The sequence below is a fragment of the Amphiura filiformis genome, chromosome 16 (assembly GCF_039555335.1).
Source record: "Amphiura filiformis chromosome 16, Afil_fr2py, whole genome shotgun sequence".
In the NCBI taxonomy this organism is placed as follows: Eukaryota; Metazoa; Echinodermata; class Ophiuroidea; order Amphilepidida; family Amphiuridae; genus Amphiura; species Amphiura filiformis.
The window spans coordinates 53,647,519-53,662,928 of record NC_092643.1 but is presented as its reverse complement, the minus strand read 5'-3'; the positions used below and the strand labels follow the sequence as shown (position 1 = coordinate 53,662,928).

The following is a 15,410-nucleotide window of genomic DNA, read 5'->3' as shown; positions in this document are numbered from 1 at the left end:
AGTCTCGGAAATACTTGTTTAGGGTGCTTTTTGAGAGTCCTCGGACGCGCCTGATACCCCCTCTTGACACTATAGTGGCCCCCGGGTCCAAGATTACATTCGCATTACTTCAAACTACGGGCACTTTTAGTACTACTTTTCCCAAGTAAGGTCCAGCTACCTCAAACATGTCAAAGAACTTCTGATCAAAGTATTTGGAAAAGTCATAGGATTTCACGAACGTATTCAGAAGAATGTTAGTGAGCTTGTGTATGATACAAGAGCTGCCGGTACATACATCGAGGCAGCGCTGTTATCACTAGGAGTAACGGATGACCAGTTGGTCAACAATGTCGCATAACACGACTTAGAGAACAGGTCATCAAAGAACCACTATTCCTTGGCCCCCGTACATACATGAGTTGGAGCAAGATGAAAACTTTAGTGAGCTCCTACTAAAGCTCATTAACTGGTTAAAAAAACCTAACACAGGTTCAGCTGATGACAACCCAAAGGTCTGATCAATTTCGTCAATCTTACAGAGCAATCGTTATTTACGACAGGGGTTGGCATTTTGAAGGGGGAACCCGATTTTTTTTTATCTTGAGGGGGGGGGTCGAAATTTTTTGTTGAACCAGGAGGGGGATTGTTAAGTTTTAAATGGAGAAATTGTGAAAACAAGTGCGAATTTGAAAATTTGCTTTCCCCCTCAAGCGTCCACTCAAAATTGTTAGATTCCCCTTTTAAACTTAACAATCACCCTCCTGGTTCAACAAACAATTTTATGTTTCCACCTCAAGATCAAATAAAGAATTGGGTTCCCCTCTAAATGCCCATTCCCCTGTCGTAAATAACGATCTCTCCCTAAGATTGACGCAATTGATCGGACCTTTGGGTTGTCATCAGTTAGACCTGTGTTAGGTTTTTTCAACCCGGTAATGAACTTTAGTAGGAGCTCACTCAAGTTTTCAGCTTGCTCTCACCTCATGTATATACGGGGCCAAGGAACAGTGGTTGTTTTGATGACCTGTTCTGAGTCGGTTATGACATTCTTGACCAACTGGTCATCCGTTACTTCCAGTGATAACAGCGCCGCCCTCGGCCTCGATGTATGTATCGGAAGTGCTTGTATCATACACAAGCTCACTAAATTTCTTCTGAATACGTACGTGAAATCCTATGTCTTTTCCAAATTCTTTAATCAGAAGTTCCTTGAGGTAGCTGGACCTTACTTTGTTTACCCAGGTTGGTCCGTGAGGAACACATGCTAATCCATGGAAAACCATGGACCGTTCCAAGCTCATACAAATGCACAAGCCTGGATAGCCAGTGTAGGCTAATATATGCATGCTGGCCTAGATAGCTTTGATAAACAAAGCAAGAAATGGAAGAAAATAGCTAGGAAAAAGAGTAAAGAGAGAAGGCCACTCCCAAACACAATTGTACAATTTTACTCTTAGCCCTTACTTCGTGAGAAAGGAAACTGGAATTCCAATCTCAGGCCCCGATGCAAAGGCTGGGAAAAGTGCCCGTAGTTTGAAGTAATGCGAATGTAATCTTGGAGCAGTCCTTCAAGGGTGTCGTTTTATTTTATTATTTCACGATCTTTAAATATGACTTGTTCGATATGTTGAAAGAACAAAGCTTGAGCCTCCCGAAGGTTAACATGCTGTAGATGTTCTGCATTTTCACTGAGATTATCTCTCGCTTGATTGCTGACATATTGACGCCAGCAATGACGGTGGTATCTGATTTCCAAGCCAAACGCTGTTTGCCTGTCTGACTAACCGCTCTCTTGTATCCTCATCTGCAATGTAGATATAGTGTGTGCCTTGAATCTTCTCCATGCATCTTGTGTCAAAAGTAACAAAAGTGTTTTTGTCCCGGTTACCAGACTTTTGTGGACGCACAATGCCTTATCTTGCAGAATACCTATACTTGAACGAAGTTTCTTGGGAGGAGGTCCTGAGAAAGATGATTGCTGACCGGACATCCCAGCCTTTTTTTTTTTGATTTCTCAGATTTGTGCTTATGCTTTTGTGGCTTGGCAGTGAGCGTGTGTGTTAGACATCGTGGTACAACAGGTAGCATGCATATGATAACCCTTAGGTCCTTTATCCCATTCCACTGTTGTATTGACATGTTGAAATTTATCAAGGCCCTTCCATTGTAAAAATTTGTCCTTAATGTTCTCCCATTTCTCTACTTTTTCTAAACTGTCTTTTACAGGGCAATGATCTTTCAGCATGCATACTAGTTTATTAGTCTTTTGGTTGCTCTGTAGCTCTTCAGTGTCTGTTCTGTTCTACATCACATGCTCTTAACGTGCAACTTTCCTGAAAGAACAAAGGTAACACTTTCAAAATCTATAGTATAAGTAATTGAGTAAAAATAAGCATTGGCCTCATGTGTGTCACATCTTAAATATCGATGCTTTTCGACATGGCTTAGACAGTCATCTTGGATTTAGGGGTCAAGATGCCCCCAAACACTTTAAACACGACATGAAAAGGTTCGGCATGCCAAAAATAGTGGAATATTTGTCAGTATAGCCTATCCACTTCAGGTTTTTGTCAATATGGTGCTGCCGGCCATCTTGGATTTAGGGGTCAAGGTGACCCCAAACTCTTTGAATATGATCCTAAATGGTATTGCATGCCAAAAATAGTTGAAAACGACACATTGTTGGTTATTTACTTCATGATATATCGATTTTCATGTTTTTCAATATGACGCTGGCGGCCATCTTGGATTTAGGGTTCAAGATGACCCCCAAAGACTTTGAATATGACAAAACACGATTTGGCATGCCACAAATAGTGGAAAACGACACATTGTTTGTCAGTATAGCCTATCCACTTCATGGTATATAGATTTTCATGTTTTTGTCAATATGGCGCTGGCGGCTATCTTGGATTTAGGGTCAATGTGACCCCAAACTCTTTGAATATGATCTTAAACGGTTTTGCATGCCAAATATAGTTGAAAACGACACATTGTTTGTTATTATAGCCTATCCACTTCACGATATATCGATTTTCATGTTTTTCAATATCTAACTGGCGGCCATCTTGGATTTAGGGGTCAAGATGACCTCTCAACACTTTGAATTTTATCTTAAAAGGTTGGGCATGCCAAAGATAGTGGAAAACGGCATATTATTTGTCATTATAGCCTATCCAGAACATGGTATATAGATATTCATGTTTTTCAAAATGTCACCGGCGGCCATTTTGAAAATGAGCTATAAATAGATTTTCCCGCCATTTTTGGGAGGGACATATGAGCTATTTTTTCTTAGAATATGTCCATCTAGTGAAATCCACAGAGAAACAAAGGTATGCTATGAATGGTCACGGATCGTAAGAAAATGATTCAACTATCATTGTATCAATTGCGTTGCGTACCATCCCTGTGCGCCTGATACTTGCGAATGCATTCAGTAATACGTTTGCAAAGATCTTGGATTTGCCACAAAGGAAAAAAAATCAAGTGGTGTGAGGTCGGGTGATCGTGCAGGCCACTCTACAGTATGAGCCATCCCAACCACTCTGTTTGCTATCCGTGGACAGAGTGAAAAACGGGTACTTTTATTCAAAAGGGCATATCTTCAAAAGTTGTGAGCCGATCGAAATAATTGTTTTGGTCTATTAAAGCTAACGATTAAACGGTTCCTTACATGCCAAAATATATTTAATCAACTTTTCAGAAACAGGAGAAAATTAGGGCACAATGAGGGGCCTCTTTTTTTTTGGACACCCTGTATAATGGTATAAAAATTTAATACATTTTCAAAACGTGAAAAGTAGAGTTTCTGCAAAACATTCTAACATTATTATTTTATTTCAGTGTTGGCAAAGATTTTTCCTGCAGAATGTTTTTTAATGACCTTAATATAACCTGACATTTAATGTTATTAACATGTTTAACATTGTATTGTTTTGTATACAGTGCACAAAAGAATTAAGGCTATGTTCACCCTATAAAACAAAGACAAATATGTCAATATATTAAAACAATACCTGTACTCTTTAGGTCTAATTAATTGTTGAAATTGGTTGAGAATGAAAGAAACAGTAATCTAAAACCTAAGGAACTAATGAAATCAAAAGTTGCACTTTTATGTTCTAATCAATGAAAGCACGACGCTAGTTTTAACGTGCTAATCAATGGAAAGCACGGCACTACTTCTCTTGTTTGAGAACGCTTTGTGTATAAATCAATAGGGCATCCAATGGAGCAAACTGCAACTTTTGAATTGGCATCTTCCTTGGGTTTTGGATCATATGTCTTTAACTCTCAACCAATTTCAACAAACGAGGTCTTAAATCCGAGCTAAAAGATGCAGCTATTGGCTGCTGGTTCCAGTTATGACATATGTGTCTTTGTTTAGGATATACAATGGGTGATCATAACTGGTACCTTAATTCTTTTGCACACTGTATGCATAGCCAATGATAGGAAACATATAGGTATATAAAATTCCTATGGTTACTAAACTTACAAAATGTGCTGTCTTTTCCTCAAAAGTTGTGTTCATGTGAAAAAATGCCTTGCTTTGCAGTCACTAACGGCTATTTTCTCCAACACAATGGGTCACTCTATCTGTTCAACCCAATTAATGATAATTTGCCTCTTTCTTTAAGTGTTTCAATGACTATATCAATAAGTTTAATTTGATTACTTTTCTTTTAGAATGGTGAACGAGAGGAGGTCATCGGAGAGGAGCTAAGTGAATCAAGTGCAAGTGTGTGTGTGTTATGTAATAAACAGAGGACAAATGATACTGCCTTATCAACTTCAGGGTAGGTAGAAATATTCTATTGGGGTATTTATTAGGTGAGAGGTGCTTATATGTTGAATATGGTATATTATGGCATTGTTTTCTTATTTCCAAAAAGCACAGAAGTGTTGATATTCTGAAAACTACTGATCTCCAATTCCAAGCAAATAGGGACATGACCCAAAATATGAAAAATGCTCAAAACTTTACAACTACAAGCCCTACAGTAACAAATTTGGTATCAAATGAAAGAGGTTAATAATATGCTCTTGAAATTAAGTTGTTTTGCAGATACATGTTTTTCATAAATTATTACTTAATTCGTTTCCATCTTTTTGGTCACAAACTGCATAAGCGGCATCTAATCTGCTGCGAATGGCATCCATTTTTCCGAGTGATTTTATTCTCTTTTTTTAAGAGTGAATTTGTTCAATCTTTTTAGAGAGTGAATTTCACTCTAAAAGGAGTGGTCACTCACACGGCTCCAAGGAGGGGTGGTAAAATCTCTCTTAGAGATGTTTTTCACTCTTTTACATTTATAGAGTAGCATGAGTTACCATGGAATTGTCCACATGAGAAGTAGATTTAAAACAACAGTCACAAGTCTCACTATTTGCAGAGCTTTAGCTTGCGATCTGCATCTACAGACCTTCTTTAGCCTCTGAACTACTGATCTGTTGTTTTATACTTACTTTGTGCACCTGCTGTCCTTATGGATTGGACTTGGTATGTCATAAAGTATGTGCCATTATTGACAGCCTATGTAAAACTGGGCTGGTAACATTACCTTGCTGTGTTGAACCCTTTTATTTCAAAAGGAACTGGAGTAGATTTTTGCTCCAGTTTTTCACACCATGCTGTATCTACACCTGTTTTTGACCTGCTTCCAAGTAAAGACTGACTATACCAACATAAATGCTCATAAGTGCCCCTCTTGTTGAATTGAGGTCTATTATGCTTACTATTTGCTGAATGTCATTAAACTTAGGAAAATTATTAAACTTGCCTTTAGTTCAAGAAAAAAATGGGTTGTTTTAGCTGTAAAGATTTGGTGGCATTAACTACAGGGTACATTACACTTAAACTACTTTTGTAATAGCAACATATGACGTGCTTGCTGCAGATCAGATTGTCAATATGTATCGTTTCTTGCCTTTTGGGGACAATTTTGAGTTTGCTGATGTAACAGGCATTGTAAATAGATACTAGAATTGATAGAAATTTCTTAATGAACTGACTGAAGCATTTCATGAAGCAACCACTCAAGAGCTCTCAAGAATTGAATTGAGCCAAATTTGTAGTTTATTTAAAGTAGGGAAACTTTTTCATTAGTAGATTTACATTATTGGGCTGTCGTAATGACAGTTAAGTGTGAGAAGGTCTTAAGTGCTTTGTTAGGTGCATACACTTACTGCTTTCTTGTAGTCAAATGAGAAACGCTATTTCCTTTTGGGTGTATATCTTTAAGTGCTTATTGCACAGTACTTCATCTTCAGTAATGGATACAATTTAAAGTTGAAAAGGCAAAATGTTGAATATTTGTATATAATTGGGTTAATGTAATGGATATAGATCAAAAGAAGGTTTAGAAACAATTTAGGATATATTGTTATAATCAGGTTAATGTATGATGACGTAGACAGTCAATCGATGTAAAAACTTTACAAAAAGTAACACAGCCATCCATAACAAATACGCCTGTAGCTTCAGAACTATTACCCATAATCAGAATATTTAAAATAAAAAATAAATGCGGTTTATATATGCGCATTTTTCCATTTGCAGAATTTCGTTCAATATTACCTACACAGTAGTACCGTATTTTTTAAAGAAAGAAACCCCAAATTTAAAAGTTGCATTAAATTTTATTGATTTGAATTCAGCGTGTGTAATAACCATTGATTGCTGTAAGTGCAAGTTTTAAATTTGGGTAAACACTGTTAAATTGCATCCTTTCCTTCCCCAGTTCCCTTTCCAATTTCCTTCCACAGTTCCCTTCCCCTGTATCCTTCCCCAGTTCCCTTCCCCATCCTCCATCATTCAATGTTGGGGAGCGAGATGAAAATGCAGACAGCACGGTGTGCATCAACATTGATAAAAGGGTATGGGGGAAATAGGCTTGGTTTGGCAGTACAGATATTTTTCTGTTATATGATGTCAGTAGCTACTTCATCAATCACCCAATAAAGCATGTCAATCAATATTTTTAATCGGGCTACGAAAGACAATTGGCATATACAGTAAGCCAAATAATTAAGGTACCAGTTATGTTCAACCCTGTATATCCTGAATAAAGACAAACGTGTCAAAATTAAAACAAGCAGTCAATCCCTGTACTGTTTAGCTCTGATTTAAGACCTTATTTGTTGAAATTAGTTGAGAATTAAAGAAACGGTGATCTAAAAACTAATGAAGAAACAAAATCAAAAGTTGCACTTTTGTGTTCTAATCAATGAAAGCACGACTCTAGATTTAACGTGCTAATCAATGGAACCGCAGCGCTAGTTCTCTTGTTCACGAACGCTTTGTGTACAAATCAATAGGGCATTTAATGCAGCAAACTGCAACATTTAAATTGGTATCTTCCTTGGGTTTTGGGATCGCCGTGTCTTTGCTTTGGATTACAGGAGGTGAACATAACTGGTACCTTAATTTTTTGGCTTACTGTATGTGCCATATATATAGAGCCCATTGTGATGTGCTAAATACGGTGTTTCTTTTAAGTCAAGTTTCTTGGAAATCACATTAATAGGAAATAATGCTCTTAACTTCATGATCTGCATTTTGATAAGTCTTTTATCAATATAATAATGTTCATGTCATATGCTGCTAACCAAATGCAAGTTGCAATATGTAATATGTGATTATATAAGGGGTTGTAAGTACCTCCAAGTGCCAATTAAGATTGCACTCTGTGATTTAAGGTCATTGACATTTTGGGTAGATATTAAAGGCACATTTGCAGAATTCATTGGGCCTGTGGTCAACTGCATTTATAGGGTGTGATTATTTTGACTTCATTATGTCCCTAATTTTAATATGAAATGTTGCAAAAAGTGTACATTTTCATAATTTTGGGTTTTTACTGTGGGGTGGGGAGTGGGTGGCCAACGAGGGGTGGGGTGGAAGGGGGCAAGAGTTCTGACTGGGGTGGGCATTTTCACCTAATCCTTCCCCATTGGCACCACCACTGATTCTATAAAAAATGAATTCTTTAATGTTTTACCAGCTCTTACAAACTCAAACATTTAGACATATTGTTCTGCCTTTAGGTGTTTTTCATTAAGTGCTATTCTGTGTGAATACTGTGTTGTTGAAAACCCATACTGATGCTAGATAAAGTAGCAGTCACAATAATGCAACCACATTGAAGTACATAAAGTGATTGTGATCTCACCCAGAGGGAGTCAAACTGTTATTAATGACAAAATGATCATTGTGATATGCCAAAGTGTATTTCCTCAAGCTTTCATTATGAAATGTGTATGCAAGGATACCATAAATCAAAATTTGTGGAAAAATTTAAAACTCACAAATCTTTGAATGCGCCTTTAAACTGACACAGTTTATTCTGTCTCAGAATGGTGCAGTTGGAATATACCACAGAAATTGAAATAGTGGGAGGAAGCATTTGGAAGATTTAAGCGGAAGTTCTTATCTAACAAAAGTGTAGCAACAGGATATTTGAAACTGTTTAGGATGTGTGTATTATTACTTTTTTGGAATTAGGTAGATGAATATCCTTTGATTGTTTCTACATCATGCAGTCATCATCCAATCTTTATTAATTATGGAAAATACAACAAAATTAACAAAAGAATGTACATATATCCCCAGGATACGCTGATACCTGCAACAGCAGGCCCTTGAAGCAAGCAGGAGGGTCTACAGAGACAACAAAATACCACAATATGTACACTAGCATACAATAGAATATAATTAGAATACAATATCAAATTTCATTAAAGCCAAAGGGAAAATACTGGAGCCTATCCTAGAAATGGGAACATGGAGAGAGATATGGAACAAGCTATATTGGAGCTGAGTCCCACTGGGGTTCATTGCGTGCATTCCATATGGTAAAGCTGCTGATAAGGGGCATTCTTGCTTATCACTTGAATCATTGACTGGAAAATTTGTTGCCAACAAATTTTAATATATGATTCAATACCGGCCATGAGGCAGATCATACTATGTCATTGAGATGGAACAAATAATAATGTCACAAGCATAAGGGCAGGGCCAGTCGATAAGGCATCAAAACCAAATGCGTTTGATCTTTGGATGGACCGTTGATGCTGCTCCGATGCTTGTAATTAATGAACGAACAGAATTAATGGTAAATTTGTATTGGTCAATATCATTATACGTAATTTTGACCTCGTCCTGACCCAGAATGCCAACCTTGTAAAAATATGGGGTTAACTCAAAATTTTGAGCTGGGCACCCTCTCACTATCAAAACCTGGATGTGCACCAAGATTATGGTTAGGATGAAGTTGAGATCAGCTGTGGGGTTAATGTTAGGACTATGGCTATTGATGGCAGCCACTGATGTGAATAGACCTTCTCTGGTTTACATCCAGTTGTGAAAGAGAGGAAAGTGTTGCACCAATTCAAGCTAAGATATCATATTCCATTTTGGAGTGGACAATGGACTTGTATATTGTTGCCCTTTGAGTTGGTTCAAGATGGAGCAGCACAGCAAAACAGTCCAAGCCATTGTTTTACTGTTGTTACAATTTTGGTGACCAGTGTAATCAATCAATATCAGGTTTATTCTAACAGTAATTGGGCTATTCCATTTCAAATACACACTACTCCTGTGGAAGATTTGGGAAATACCTTCCACAAGGGGAGTATGAATTTCAAAGGGAATGAACACATTAGGCAGCTCCATTTGAAACTCTCCTCCCTCTGTAGAAGATTCAGGTCTTTCTTAGAGGGTATATGAAGTATAGCTGCCTAATATGTTCATTCCATTTGAAATTCATACTCCCCATGTGGACGATATTTCCCAAATCTTTCGCAAGGGTAGTGTGGATTTCAAATTGAATAGCCAATTCCAAGTAAGTTAATGCTTTCAGGTTGTTGCAAAAGCAGGTTGGGCTGGCTAGTACAGCTGGGCATCTCTCCCATATTATGGTTGTCTTGTACTTGCCAGCACTAAATTAGCACAGTCCATGAGGTTAATAATCTAGTTTGTGATGTTAATAACCTAGTTAAAGTCCTGTCCTGAAAGTTGAAGCCATGCAAACACAAAAGCTTCCTGTGGTTTCTGACCCTGACCCAAAACAAAGGACTTTTCTCCCCCTGAAACTCCAAGTTACTCTTCCCACCCAAAGCAATTTCCTGTTTGAGCCCTTGAGCAATGAATTTGAATCAAAAACACATCTTATGGATAGTCCATGAGGTAAACTGATCCTCCCAAATACAAAAAGAGCCAATTTTGTGAGACATAGAGAGGGACCTTGACATTTCCTATATAATTCAATTTTGTTGTGAATGGAAAATGGGAAAATATTGCATTACAGTATACACATTGTGCTATTCGCCCACCTATAATTGGGATGCAACCTGATCAGGCCAAAGGCAGCAATTGGGAATTGAGATATAGGCTAAAATAAGAGCAAAATACACAAGAAAATTGGTGCATAAAATACTTGTTTTCAAAATTCAGAATTCTTGTACATCCATCTTCAACTGGTGGAAATATTTAATCAAAAGAGAAAAAACTAGAAGCCAGTACATAACAAAAACAAATTGCCCTTTTTTTATTGCTCCAGCATTCAGTTAAGGCTCTTTTTATTAGTGCTATGTTGATTCAGACAATGTAATAACAAATCATCACAAATCAGATGTTTGCATTTTTTGCTGTGTTGAACCCTTTTACAATGCTCTTCCTATTTGCAGAGCTGTAGTAGCTTACAACCTGCATCTACAGACCTTCTTTAGCCTCTGAACTACTGATCTGTTGTTTTATACTTACTTTGTGCACCTGCTGTCCTTATGGATTGGACTTGGTATGTCATAAAGTATGTGCCATTATTGACAGCCTATGTAAAACTGGGCTGGTAACATTACCTTGCTGTGTTGAACCCTTTTATTTCAAAAGGAACTGGAGTAGATTTTTGCTCCAGTTTTTCACACCATGCTGTATCTACACCTGTTTTGACCTGCTTCCAAGTAAAGACTGACTATACCAACATAAATGCTCATAAGTGTCCCTCTTGTTGAATTGAGGTCTATTATGCTTACTATTTGCTGAATGTCATTAAACTTAGGAAAATTATTAAACTTGCGTTTAGTTCAAGAAAAAAATGGATTGTTTTAGCTGTAAAAATTTGGTGGCATTAACTACAGGGTACATTACACTTAAACTACTTGTGTAACAGCAAAATATGACGTGCTTGCTACAGATCAGATTGTCAATACGTATCGTTTCTTGCCTTTTGGGGACAATTTTGAGTTTGCTGATGTAACAGGCATTGTAAATAGATACTAGAATTGATAGAAATTTCTTAATGAACTGATTGAAGCATTTCATGAAGCAACCACTCAAGAGCTCTCAAGAATTGAATTGAGCCAAATTTGTAGTTTATTTAAAGTAGGGAAACTTTTTCATTAGCAGATTTACATTATTGGGCTGTCGTAATGACAGTTAAGTGTGAGAAGATCTTAAGTGCTTTGTTAGGTGCATACACTTACTGCTTTCTTGCAGTCAAATGAGAAACGCTATTTCCTTTTGGGTGTATATCTTTAAGTGCTTATTGCACAGTACTTCATCTTCAGTAATGGATACAATTTAAAGTTGAAAAGGCAAAATGTTGAATATTTGTATATAATTGGGTTAATGTAATGGATATAGATCAAAAGAAGGTTTAGAAACAATTTAGGATATATTGTTATAATCAGGTTAATGTATGATGACGTAGACAGTCAATCGATGTAAAAACTTTACAAAAAGTAACACAGCCATCCATAGCAAATATGCCTATAGCTTCAGAACTATTAACCGTATTCGGAATATTTTAACATGGAAATAAATGCGGTTTATGTATGCGCATTTTTGATACCCCATTTGCCCAATTTCATTCAATATTAACAACACAGTAGTATTTTAAAAGAAAAAACCTGAATTTAAAAGTTGCAATAAATTTTATTGATTTGAATTCATCGCGTTTAATAACCATTGATTGCTGTAAGTGCAAGATTTAAATTTGGGTATAGACCTTTTAAACTGCATCCATCCCTGCCCTAGTTCCCTTTCCAATTTCCTTCCCCAGTTCCCTTCCCCTGTATCCTTCCCCAGTTCCCTTCCCCATCCTCCATCATTCATTGTTGGGGAACAAGATGAAAATGCAGACAGCACAGTCACATCAACATTGATAAAGGGGATAGGGAATAGGCTCGGTGTGGCAGTAGAGATATTTTTCTGTTATATGATGTCAGTAGCTACTTCATCAATCAGCCAATAAAGCAACTCAATCAATATTTTTAATCAGGCTATGAAAGACAATTGGCATATATGTGCCATATAGTGCCCATTGTGATGTGCTAAATGTGGTGTTTCTTTAAGTTAAGTTTCTTGGAAATCATGTTAATAGGAAATAATGCTCTTAACTTCATGATCTGTATTTTGATAAGTCTTCTTTCAATATAAAATAATGTTCATGACATATCGACTGCTTGTGCCAGTGCCAGAAGTGGGTAAGTGCATTATGGCAGCTACACATGGCAGCTATTGCACTTACCAACTTCTGGCACTGAGCAGTTGATATGCTGTAAACCAAATCCAAGTTGCAATAACTAATATCTGATTATATAAGGGGTTATAAGTTCCCCCAAGTGCCAATTAAGATTGCACTCCGTGATGTAAGGTAGGTCATTGACATTTTGGGTAGATAGCCTATTTAAGGCACATTCAAAGAATTCATTGGGGTCGTCAACTGAATTTTTAGAATGTCCTACTCCTTATTTTGAATTCATTATGTCCTATTTTTAACATGAAATGTGGCAAAAAGTGGACATTTTCATAGTTTTGTGTTTTTACTGGAGGGCAACAAGGGGTGGGTGGAGGGGGAAAGAGTTCTGACTGGGGTGGGCATTTTCCCCTAGGTGCCACCACTCTTTCTATAAATATTGGATCCTTTAATGTTTTACCAGCTCTTACGAACATAAACCTGTAGACATATTGTTCTGTCATTAAGTTTTTTTCATTAAGTGCTATTATGTGTGACTATTGTGTTGTTGAAAGCTTGTACTGATGCTAGATAAAGAAGCAGTCACAGTAATGCAACCAGTTTAAAAGTATTTAATACACACCTATGACGTCGCGCTATTGTTTTACCGCTCCATTATTTTCCCACGAATGGGCGATGATCCTAATAACACGCCATTAAGTAAATGCCTTTCTCTTTTCTCTGAAAAGCAAATACTTTTCAGGGAAAAGTACTGGCATTTACTGAATGTAGTGTTAATATCAATTGCACTTTTGAAAAGCAAGTATTTGCGAAAAGTGCAGTATTGTTATCATCACTTCATTCATGCAAAACAATGATGATACGAAAAACAAGAAGAAAATGATTTTCATTAATACAATAAATTGAGGAAGCGGATAGCAACATTTGCACAGTATTGTTATGGGACCTGAGAGCACATCAGACATATCGAATTGCATGCTGAATACGAGGATTGTCCCTATATCCAATAATTATAATAATTTAGAATTTACATTTAATATTTTTCCAAATTTAACAGTCCTCGAAGTAAACTTTATAAATCTATGATATGTAATTAAACTATAGGCCTATTTAGCTGGGATGAAAAGCTGACTCAATTGAAAATTTGACCTTTCATATTGAACTTAAACATTTTTTTCCAAAAAGACCTTCATTTTTTAGTGTTTTGAGGAAAAAATCTATATCTTTAATAATGAAGGTCAAAATTTCCATATGATTGACAGCTGTTCAACCCAACTTCATACTCTTTACTGCATATCGTTAGATTTATACAATTTACTTTGAGGACTGTTAAATTTCAAAAACATCAATTTTTAATAATTTGTCATAAAATGTGTATTGTATCGGGAATTTAATAAAAATCTAAATTATTTGATATCAGAAGGATGTGTCTGATTTGCTCTCAGGTGCCACAAAAAAAATACGTAAAAGCGTAAGCTATCCGAGCCCTTACAATGCAATCTGTGAAAAGCAAGGCAAGAGCAAAACGGGCAGGTTAAATTGTTGGCTAAGTTGTACTTATTATGCAAGATGTGTTTTTACCCTCACTTTGGAAAATGCTTATTTAGGCTTTACTTAGTAGGCCCTTACTTTTATTTATTTGGACCTTTCTTTCTACATGTACGCTTACTGTTTTTTATAACATTTTTTTTCTTCTTTATATTTTATACGTTTTCAGTGGCTTAGGCCCTACATATAATATTTTGGGCAACATTGCTACATATACATAATACACATTCTGTATCAATGTATTTAGGCCTATGAATCTGTTTATTTTAAATCGTTCTCTTCGGGCATGTTTAATAATGATAAAAGCCACAGTAGGTCTATTTTCTGTATAATTTTTTATTTGTCATTAGTATATCTGATGTTTCATCTGATGGTATTTTGGCATGCTTGAATATTTACTTACATCGATCAGTAGGCCTATCCGATACCGTAAAATGGGGTAACTTTGGGCACTTTTCAGAGTTTTTAAACCACTGCTTCTAAACAAAACCAAATATATTTCTAATTATCTCTTTTTTTTATGACATTAGGGTTCCCTTCTACACCTTGAAGTTGAAAAAGATTTTTGAATAATTTTGAAAGGGTGCACTAGGGGTTGAAAATAGCCTGACCAAAATTACCCCGCATTTGGGGCAACTTTGGTCAGAGTATTACATTCCATGAAGAAAAAATATATAAAAAATTGATCTTCGCTGTATATGGGCAAGGTTTTGGTTTTTTGTGACATTTGACCCCTTGCAAAATTAAGCAAACACGCATCCTTGCTCACAAATATCGATTTTTATTTTGTCTGAAAAAAATGTAAAAAAATGCTAATTTTGGTCAAAAATGCCAATATTTTTGTAACTTTCAAAGAAATTGGACATGAGCAACTTTTATTTCTTCCAAATATATTTCTTAACAAATTGAGACCGAATATGACTAAAAACAATATTGCTGAACGGAAATATGACCATTTAAAAAATATATTTGAACGACCAAAGTTACCCCGCTGACCGAAGTTACCCCCATTTTACGGTAATCAAATATTACAATGTTAGGGACGCTCCATTTGATTTGGAAGGGGACTGGAAGTTGAGGTGGCTTTTATTGCGCGTCGAAGGCGGCTAAGTTTGTTTTGTTTTTTGCCGACAAAGTTCAGGGACATAATAGGCCTAGGTAAAATGTGTTGTAATACATTTAAAATTTTCGTACCTTTTCAGTACCTGATTTTGGTCCTTCTGCTGCGAATCAACGATATATATCCTCGGAATGATTCCATCACAAAAGTATCCAAGATAAAAAATAGTGTCCATAATTGCATGGTTGTTCCAAAATCGAACACTCGATTCACAGAAGAGTATCATTGCTCAGGTATAGCGATAGGTGTAGCATTCTTGAGGTACACAACTGTAATGA

General features: G+C 36.4%; 1 protein-coding gene across 1 annotated transcript in view; it reads left to right on the top strand.

Annotated features, from left to right (window-relative positions):
- Positions 1 to 15,410, top strand: part of LOC140136188 (peroxisome assembly protein 12-like) — a 231,436-nt gene that overhangs the window by 164,883 nt on the left and 51,143 nt on the right. Inside the window, exon 9 of the mRNA XM_072157897.1 lies at positions 4,675 to 4,784. Coding sequence (XP_072013998.1) covers positions 4,675 to 4,784 — 110 coding nt within the window. The remainder of the gene's footprint in view (positions 1 to 4,674; positions 4,785 to 15,410) is intronic.